At 46.1% G+C, this 10694-nt stretch overlaps 1 protein-coding gene across 1 annotated transcript; it reads left to right on the forward strand.

The window, feature by feature from the left end:
* The first annotated feature begins 3698 nt into the window (after positions 1–3698).
* LOC123093534 (WD repeat-containing protein 3) lies at positions 3699–9579 on the forward strand. Its single transcript, XM_044515518.1, has 12 exons — positions 3699–4019; positions 4140–4355; positions 4439–5530; positions 5990–6112; positions 6879–7060; positions 7140–7371; positions 7502–7711; positions 7790–7918; positions 8414–8482; positions 8903–9025; positions 9096–9146; positions 9234–9579. The coding sequence occupies exons 1-12, from the start codon at positions 3774–3776 to the stop codon at positions 9381–9383; spliced, it is 2823 nt and encodes a 940-aa protein (XP_044371453.1). The 5' UTR covers positions 3699–3773; the 3' UTR covers positions 9384–9579.
* The last annotated feature ends 1115 nt before the right edge of the window (positions 9580–10694 follow it).

Consider the following 10694-nt stretch of genomic DNA (forward strand, 5'->3'; position numbering starts at 1 on the left):
CACCAGTTCCCAGGAACGACATATTCGCTCATTATCCCGAACCGGGCAGTTCCTTGAAAATGAGAGGACCACGCAGAACGCCTCCACCCCGACTGTCATCCCCTTCCTCGTCTCTCCCGCCTCGGTGCGCCGCCAGCCGCCACACCGTAGTCTCTCTCCCCATCTGATCTGCGACGCCGCCAGCCACTCCCGCGTCTCCCCCTCTCCGGCGGCGCCACCCCCTCCCCAATCTTGCGCGCGCCGCCACCAGCAGCCCCACCGCGTGCGTCATGACTCGTGCCGGTCATGGAGGCCGGGCGCATGTGAGGTGTCCATCTTTGGTGGCCGCGAGTTCGCGCACATCGTTCTTTTGGTTTCACTCATCCCTCTCTGGTGCAGTGCCGGCGTGCGGGCTGGTGGCCGGCAGGGCATCGACAGGCAGTGTGCAGGTATGATGCAACCTCAGTGGTGCAGCAAACAACAATAATCAGGCAGTGTGCAGCGACAGGCAGTGTACAGGCACTAGGCAGCAACTCAGCGGCGCAGCAAACAACAACTATAAGCGGCAGCGACCAACAACAATCTCTAGTGTTATTACGATGCAACCTCTGATGATCACGTCACGTTCGTCATCCATTGATTTTTCCAATCATGTGATGTTGGCAGAACGATGAGTTTTGGCTACCTGAACTTTTGATTTGTTCTGCACTGCAGCGTCTAATGCACCGTTCAGCTTAATCAAGTATTTAGTATACGTTCAGTTTAGTTTTCTATCAAAATCTAATTCAGTGTGAATCGGTGTAATCAAATGAGATGAATAATTTTATTCCATTCCATTCCATTCCATCACTCAAACCAAACACCGAAATGTAATCATTCCATTCCTCGCTATTGCTCCTACCAAACATAAAGATGGAACCGACCCGTTCTGGTGGAATGGAACCATGCCATTCCGTTACACTTCGTTCTCGAACCAAACACACCCTAATAGCACCTTGGTCAACTCATAAACTCCTTGAAACCAACACATGGACTTCAAGAAGAGCTTATGGACAAATCCTTCAAATATAACTCAATGAAACCATTAGTCCATAGAGAGTGTCATCAATTACCAAAACCACACATGGGGGCACCGCATGTCCTTTCAGACGAGGAGGCGCTCGCGACGCTGCTGGAGGAGGAAGCCGATGCCGACGCCCAGGACGAAGAGCATCTCATGGTCGTCGCCGCCCTGGCCAGCCTACTCGCGAGCAATGCAAAGCCGCAGCGAGGTGGCTCGGCGCTGGCCGACTCAAGGCGAAGCAGAGGCATCGACTGGAAGGCTATTGCTTGGTCTACTCCGACTACTTCATCGACGCTCCACTTCACGGTGACAAAGTATATCAACGCCGTTATTGGATGAGCCGAAAGCTCTTCCTCAGAATTGTGAATTCCATCTGGGAGTTCGGCAGTTACTTCAAGTGCAAGAAGGATTGCACCAGCACACTTGGATTCACCTCACTCCAGAAGTGCATGACAACTATGACGATGCTTGCATACGAAGCTCCCGGTGATTCACTTGAATACTATGGGCGCACGGCCGAGTCCACGACCATTGAGTGTTTCTACAAGTTTTACAGGGCAGTGGCAGTAGTGTTTGGATCGCAATACTTGCGATCACCCAATGCTGAAAACACTGCTCGGATCCTAGCACAGAATGCAGCAAGAGGATTTCCTGGGATGCATGCATTGGAAATGGTCATACAAATGGATGCATGCATTGGAAATGGACTGCATGCATGCATTGAAAACATTGGAAATGGATGCATGCATTGGAAACATTGGAAATATTTCCTGGGATGCATGCGAAATATTGGAAACATCGGAAAACATTGGAAATGGATGCATGCATTGGAAATGGACTGCATGCATTGGAAATGGAAAAACTATCCAGTATCTTGGCAGGGGATGTACAAAGGCGCCAAAGGCGGTTGCAGTGTGGTACTTTAGGCAGTGGCCACACACAACCTCTGGATTTTGCACTCCTTCTTTGGTATGCCAGGAACTAACAATGACATCAACGTACTGCAGTGCTCCCCTGTCTTTGTCAAGCTTGTTGAAGGTCATTCTCCTCTGATGAACTTTGAGGTTAATAGGCGACACTACAACAAGGGATACTACCTAGCAGATGGCATCTATCTGAGATGGTCCACATTTATGAAGACTATTTCAAACCCTGTGCCAGGAGGCAAGAACTCTCACTTTGCGAAGGTTCAGGAGGCTTGCAGGAAGGATGTCGAGCGGGCATTTGGTGTGCTCCAATCTCGATTTGCCGTTGTCCGGTATCCCATTCAGACCTGGTTGAAAGATCAAATGTGGGAGATCATGACTTGCTGTGTCATCTTGCACAACATGATCATTGGGAGCGAGCGGGAAGAACCAGTGTTTGACACTGAACCATATTACATGCAGGGTCCTCTTGCCCAAGTTGATCATCACCTACCGGCAATCTGGACGGCCTTCCTCAATATGCGTGAGGAGTTCCGAGACCCATTGGTGCATCAACAACTGCAACAGGATCTGGTGGAGCACCTATGGAGGCTCAAGGGCAACGCCTAGCTCAACGTGTGATGAAATATGAGTTTTATTTGTTGAACTATATAATTTGTATTGAACTATTTGTTGTTGAACTATTTGATTTCTATTGATTTCCTGTGATGAACTATGTGATAAAAAATAGCTTCTGTTGAATTTGTGCCGAAGCACGACAAATATGGGCCGACATTGGCCAATTTTGCGCTGAAAGTGGGCTGAAAAGTGGGCAAATTTACGCCAAAAGTGGGCCGAAATCGACGCCTGGGGGCAGCGGCTGGGAACCTGATCGCCCCCACGCTGATTTTAGCGCTGGTTCACCCCCAGGCGGCGATATTTCAAGCCCTCGGGGGGCGAACAACTGAAGATGCTCTTAGTATTGTACTCCCTCCGTTCGGAATTAGTTGTCGCAGAAATGGATGTATCTAGATGTATTTTAGTTCTAGATACATCCATTTTCGAGACAAGTAATTCCGAACGAAGGAAGTAGATGTTAATATTACAAAGTTTGTCAAACTTTCTTTAACCAAATTTTATATACAGACTAAAAAAACCCGAAGGAAGTACCTTTTTCCCCTCGCTATAAGAAAAAGATTTAATTCTACAATGTTTCTTTTGCAGAAGTTTCAATCAAAATTAAGTACACAAGATAAAAAGAATTTCCCCCAATTATCGTAAATTTCAAGATGATATGCCGGCTCAGTCCTTCGGAGGTGCTCATAGGGGTAGGGTGTGCATGTGTGCGTTCATAGGGGTGAGTGTATGCGCGTGTATATGAGCGCTTGTGTCTGTTACTGATGTTCAAAAAAAATTTAAGTACACAAGATAAAATGAATTTCCCCCAATTATTTCGAATGCACATAAGACAAACTTGTGGGCATCAAATAAACGAAACTAAAACGGAAATCTTATCTGGCTGATGTTCGGTGGGTAAGGGATGGCAAACGAACCACTTTCGATGGCAGTTTTAGTTCTGAGACGAGATCAAACAACAGCAGTTTTAAAAAAAGAAAATCCCTTCTCTGACAGAAAACTGCCATGTCAATCCGAAGAAACTATCGTTCCCAAATGCTACCCTTTTGGCGAACGTTCGCCAGCTAAGGGGTCCAATTTAAAAGGGTGACATCCCTTAAAACCCCCTGGGCGCATCTTCCTGCGCGCCCCAACTAAACCCTAACCCCCACAACCACTCCCCCCTCCCACGCCGCCGGCGGCCGGGCGCCATGGTGAAGGCCTACCTCCGCTACGAACCGGCGCTCTCCTTCGGCGTGGTCGCCTCCCCGGAGTCCAACGTCGTCCACGACCCCTCCGGCCGCCGCCTCCTCGCCGCCGCCCTCGACCGCTTCGCCGCCTGGGACCTCAAGCGCGGCCTCCCCTCCGCCACCTTCACCCCCTCTTCCTCCTCCGCCTCCCTCGCCGTCTCCTGCGTCGCCTCCTCCCCTGCCGCTGCTTCCGCCTCCGCTTCCTCGGTAATACCGCTGCCGCTGACCGTCCCCCCTCTCCCGCCTCGCCTGAAATCCGCCCCCTTTCCTGCTTACCACGTTTCTGAATGAGCTGGCCTGATTTTGTTGCGGTGTTGGTTTGCTCAGGTTGCGAGTGGCCATGCCGATGGGAGCATCAGGCTGTGGGACGCCGAGACCGGCGCCTGCGAGGCGACGCTCCACGGCCACCGCTCTGCTGCTTCCGCCCTACGCTTCGCTCCCTCTGGCGCTGTCCTCGCCTCCGGCAGCAAGGACTGCGATGTCATCCTCTGGGACGTCGTTGCACAGGCCGGCCTCTTCCGACTCCGTGGCCACCGTGATCAGGTTTGGATATGGTTTCAGGCCTCTCTGTGACTCCATTCGTCGATGTAGCCCAGTAATGTTAATTTGGGGATCACTTGCTGTAGGTAACTGATTTACTGTTCCTGGATTCGGGTAAGAAGCTGGTGACCTGCTCCAAGGACAAGTTTATCCGGGTCTGGGACCTCGATACACAGCATTGCCTTCAAATTGTAGGAGGCCACCACAGCGAGATATGGTCGATGGATGTTGATCCTAGCGAGAAGTTTTTGGTGTCTGGCTCTGCCGATCCAGAGCTCCGGGTGTTTAGAATCAGGCAATCAGCTGAAGAGGGTGAAGACTGGAACAAATGGGATGCACTCAAGCTGTTTGGCGAGATTCCGAGGCAGAGCAAAGAAAGAATTCAGACCATTAGGTTCAATAAGGACGGCAGTCTTGTGGCATGCCAGGTGGCAGGGAAAACTGCTGACATCTATCGGATTCTTGATGAAACAGAGGCGACACGGAAGGCCAAGAGGCGGCTGCACAGGAAGAAGGAGAAGGCTTCAGCGAAAGCTGCGGCAGCGGAAGGGAATGGTAGCGTTATAGATCCTTCGCCAGCTCAAGACTCTCAGAATCCCACTGTTGTGGTCACTGATGTATTTAAGCTACTCCAAGTCTTGCGGACCAGCAAGAAAATTTGCTCTCTTGCATTTTCTCCAAGCAATCCACCAAAAGGCTGCCTTGCGACCTTGTCTTTGTCTCTGAACAATAACGTGCTTGAGACATACTCGGTGGATAGCGAGAAGGTGTCTAAGATGTACTCAGTTGAGATACATGGGCATCGTTCTGACATCAGGAGTCTTGCGCTTAACTCAGAGGACAACCTCCTGATGTCAACTAGTCACAATGCTGTTAAGATCTGGAATCCTAGTACAGGTGACTGTCTTCGGACTGTTGACTCTGGATATGGGTTGTGCAGTGCATTTGTTCCTGGGAATCGGTATGGCCTTATCGGTACAAAGACTGGTACCTTGGAGATTATTGATATTAATAGTGGGAACTCAATTGATGTAATCGAAGCTCATGCTGGTTCCATACGATCGATTGTACTCATTCCAGATGATGATGGAACTGTTAATGCACGGGGTTTTGTCACTGGAAGTGCTGATCATGATGTCAAGTTCTGGGAATACCAGTTAGTGCAGAAATCTGATTCGGTGAGTCTTCTGTCTATTATTTATGTTGTCTATCGAAGTAATTGTGCACTGAATAACATTTTGATATTTCATGATTTTCTCTTATTTTTATATCTTTTTTACCACCAGTTTTATGAAATCAGTCGTCCACATGAAGATATGTCATTACTAATTTCCTAATTTAGCTGCTAGTATGTAAAATCATGTGGCTGCTCGTCCCATCTGTTTTTCATGTCGATACCGTTGGTGTCTGTAGTTCTAACCATGAATTAAATAAGTCCAGGCTTCTGTGTCTCAAGTACTATTCGTTATTTGTATAGCACTCTCAAAATATTTGTGTGTTTCCAAGAATACTTCTGTATCTCAAAACTGCTCTGCTAAAAGGCTTGTGGATTGAAATGTGTCCTATGAAATTCTTGTGTTCGAAATTGGGATTAAAATTTATCTGCAAATGTTTACAATGTTATTCCTTTGTTCCAGGACACAAAGCATCTGAGTGTAACAAATGTGAGAACCTTGAAAATGAATGATGATGTCCTTGCAGTGTCCATTGGTCCAACTGGGAAGCATATTGCTGTTGCTCTTTTGGATTGCACAGTGAAGGTTGTATTCTTATACTCATTATTATGATCATGTCTTGAGCTTTGGATCCCCCCTCCAACCCCCTTCCTCACGCACAGAAGAAATTCAGCATCACCTCTTAGAATCAATGTATTTTAACCACATGTCTGATAGTTGGAGTGCACAGTATCAAGTCGACATACACATTAGTGAATATCTGTTTACTTGTGCTTTTCATTTTGCTAATTCATTTGAGCCAAACCTTTCTGTGCTTGTATGAGGTGATCTGTCGTTCTCTTCTAATATTACTTTGTAACACTAGTTTTTAAACATAAAGCATGGATAGCTATCTTTGTATTTGTTTCACTGACAATCATTTCTGCTGACATGTGTAAAGAAAGGAAATATAAATGACTTTTTTTTGAGTTGACAAGAAATATTATTGAAACATACTCTCTTGCTAACTTCGCGATATTTAGAGCACAATCAGCTAAAAGAAAGATACGGGACACATGCTATTTGCTAGGTGTTCATGTCAACCATTGTACCTGAACAGTTAAATTTGCTTTGGATTTGTAGAATTATGAGTGGTTTATTATAGTTGCAAGCTAGATACTACTCCTAATGCAGTTGTTACCTAGTCAAATGCTCAGACCAGTTCTGAGCTGCAAAATGTTAAGTACTCAACTTGTCATGATTTCCCTGAGATGCTAATTGGCATCCTGCAAAATTGTAGCAATGGAAAAGCGATCTAGAAACAAGTCTGGCTTCAATCATTGCTTTCCCTAATATTTCATATTTTATGCAGGTCTTCTTTCTGGACACACTAAAGTTTTGTCTTTCACTTTACGGGCACAAGCTTCCAGTCCTCTGCATGGACATATCATCCGATGGAGCTCTAATAGTTACTGGTTCCGCAGACAAAAATCTGAAGATTTGGGGTATGGATTTTGGTGACTGCCATAAATCTATATTTGCCCACACAGACAGGTCCTTTCTCGTCTTTTTGTTTTATCTTATGCTCTGAATAGTGGCAGAACCCTTACATGTTTTTTTTTCTCACTTGCAGTGTCATGGATGTTAAGTTTGTTCCTAAAACTCATTACATGTTCAGCGTGGGGAAAGATCGTACTGTGAAGTATTGGGATGCTGATAAATTTGAGCTTTTGTTAACACTTGAAGGTCACCATGCTGAAGTTTGGTGCCTTGCGATTAGCAGTCGTGGTGATTTTATCGTAACAGGCTCCCACGATCGTTCTATTCGGCGTTGGGATCGTACCGAAGAACAACTTTTCATTGAGGTATTCTTTGAATTGGTTTGAATGAAGTTTCAATGTTGAGTATTTGCTTGTGTCTGTAATTTTATATATCACCCCAGAGATTTGTCTTCTAAATCTAGACTCCCCTCCCCACATCCACCAAAATTTGCAGGAAGAGAGGGAGAAAAGATTGGAGGAAACTTTTGAGGCTGATTTAGACAATGCGGTTGAAGATAGATATGGGCAGAAAGATGATGCTCCTGATGAGGGTTCTGTGGGTGTTCCCGGTAAGAAAACAAAAGAGACAGTAACTGCTACTGATGCAATTATTGACGCACTTGACACTGCCGAGGAAGAAGAAAAACGTCTTAATGAGCAGCAGGTAGTGTTCGTGTGCATTAACAAACATTAAATTTACCAAATGGGCATTAATGCCAGCTGTATATTTTATGATTTTCAGGAGTCGCAAAACAATGGGGAGGGCACTAAATCTAAGCCTAATGTTATAATGCAAGGGCATTCACCATCAGAATATGTTCTGAATGCAGTGTCAAGTGTCCGCCCAAATGACTTGGAACAAGCCCTTCTGGTAAGATTTTTGTTATTTTGTTATGGATTGCCATTTTTTAAATTTATCTTGCCCAAATTCATGATGGGCTACAGCCTTTTGAGTCCACATCATTTGTTCATTGTGAAGTAGACCTGTATATACTAATATAGTATGCATGACCTTCATGTAAGAAAGCTTCCCCTTCTGATCCTTGCTTGTGTGTTTGTTATCTTGTTGAGATCAAAGTTGAATATTAAAAAATACAGAAAAGATATCGCCACTTGTGCATCATAGTTCAGTCGAGTGTCTTCCAGTTAGAGGCTTAGAGCTCTGAATTTTCATGATGAGCTTCTTCAGTTAGGAATTCAGTTCTCATGATGTGCCTTCTAGTCAGAGCTCTGTTTTTTCATGATGAGCTTCTTCAGTTAGGAATTCAGTTCTCATGATGTGTCACTAGGCAAATTGATTTTTTTTTGCATACAATCATTTGTCACTTGATAACATATTTGTGTTTTCTTTTTTACCATTGAGCAGTCATTGCCATTCTCAGATGCACTAAAGCTTATGGCTTACTTGAAGGAGTGGTCTCTGATCCCTTTGAAGGTACACTGATATTGATACTTTGATATTTAATCCTAGTGATGTACTCCCTCCGTCCCATAATATAAGATGTTTTTTGACACTACACTAGTATCAAAAAACGTCTTACATTATGGGACGGAGGGAGTATTAACTTGCAAAATTCCTTTGCATCCTTCATATCGGATCCTCACATTTCCGCATCAAATATGCGTTCTATTTCTGTTGATTATAACTCTATATGATATTCATGCTGTCCTCTTGGAGTTGTATCCAGGACACACATAACCTAAGTTTGATTTGTGTAGTGCACGCTTGCTAAGTTTTAGGCTTTTTAGACATGGTATTGGTTGCTGATTTGCTGCCTGAAGGTTGCCCAACCTGCTGCAGATTTCACTCAATAACTTGATATGCACACACCCTGATCTCTTCGTAACCTTGCAGGTTGAGCTTGTCTGTAGGGTTTGCCTTGTGCTGCTTCAAACGCATCACAACCAGTTAACTACTACACCAGCTGCAAGATCCATACTGACAGAACTGAAGTATATTCTTTACGGTAGAGTTAAGGTAAATAACTCGCAATCACTTCTTTTAACAATCCTAGAGCACACCCTTATTTGATTTTCACATCCTCCAGGACTGCAAGGATACCATAGGTTTCAATCTCGCCGCGATGGATCATATAAAGGTAAGATGCCATCTTCATCTTTTTAACACTTTAGCATGACCAGGCCTTGACTTCTGAGGGATTTATTGCACGCACGCCGTCTTTCAGGAACTGTTGACGATGAGATCAGATGCGCCGTTCCGGGACGCCAAGGCGAAGCTCATGGAGATCAGGCAGGAGCAGTCGAAGCGGTCGGATAGGTCGGATGGCGGCGAGAAAAGGAAAAAGAAGAAACCCAAGCCGTCTGTACATAGCTGATCATGGATCTGTCTGTTTTTACTCAACTGTTGTAGCGTATACGCACCACACTGGGTTATCGCGTTCATTCCATGCTGTCATGAGCACAGCGCAATTTTGAGATATCTGCGTGTGGGCCAATGTTAATTGGCGGTTTCCTGCTAGAGAAACAATGTGTAACCTCCCTCTTTTAGATCAGATAGCCAAGGCTTTGTCAGACCTTCCTTTTTTTTATGCTTTCATAAATTGCAGCATCCCTAGCTTTCAGAAATTCAAAATTTTAAAAAAATTCAAAGCATTTGAAGTGTTAAACTTCTGGAAAGGAATTCAAAATTCTAGAATTTGGAACCTAAAAAAAATCCAACATCAGAAAATGCCAAGTTTTACTAGTATTTTAGAAATCCAACTTTTAGAGAACAGAAAAGTTAAATGGGGAATCACATTTTCCCCGCTCCCCTTCCCCCCCTGACTCGCGACGCCTTCCACTCACGGGTTAGTGATGCGCCACCTCCATCTCGGCGCTCCTCCAACAGCCCCAGCCTTGACGACGCTTCTCCTCGCCGTGGCGCACACAGCCGCATCCTTCGTCTTCCTGCTGCTCTCCCTCCATGCCACATCCCCCGCCGAGGCCTTGTCTTCCCGCTGCTCTCCCTCCATGCCACATCCCCCGCCGAGGCCTTGATATTATGCCATGCGTGCGCCATTGGCGCCAAACTCCGAGGAGAGGCGGGGCTGCGGCCACCACATTGTGGACACATGTGACGACGAGGACGACTCGGGCGAGACGAGTCCAATTTGGAACGAGCGCCTTCCTCCTCTGAGAACACAAAGAAAAAAAAAGAGTATCACACTTACAAGTTGGTTCCACGAGGTGAAAGAAATATGGAAGTTGCAGTTCTGGAGCGTCATGCACCTCGCCTCTCCATAAATTTTGAGGCCGTGGATACAGAGCATGGGCTAGAGTTGCTCTAACGGCCCCAGCCCCGACGACGCTTCTCCTCGCTGTGGCGCACACAGCCGCCTCCTTCGTCTTCTGCTTCACCTCGCTGTGGCGCACGGTTGCATTCCGTTTGCATTCCGTCCGGTTGATTCTTAAATGCACGTATCCACATCGCTGCTTTCCGTTTGATTCTTAAATACACGTATTCACATCCGTGTACCACATCTCGGCGCTCCTCCAACAGCCCCAGCCCTGGCGACGCTTCTCCTCGCACGTATCCACATCGCCGTGGCACACGGTTGCATTCTGTTTGCATTCCGCTGCTTCACCTCGCTGTGACGCTTCTCCTGCCGCCGCCGCTTTGCATTCCGGTTGCTTGATGTTGAGCCGGA

The sequence above is a fragment of the Triticum aestivum genome, chromosome 4B (genome assembly GCF_018294505.1).
Source record: "Triticum aestivum cultivar Chinese Spring chromosome 4B, IWGSC CS RefSeq v2.1, whole genome shotgun sequence".
Classification (NCBI taxonomy): Eukaryota; Viridiplantae; Streptophyta; class Magnoliopsida; order Poales; family Poaceae; genus Triticum; species Triticum aestivum.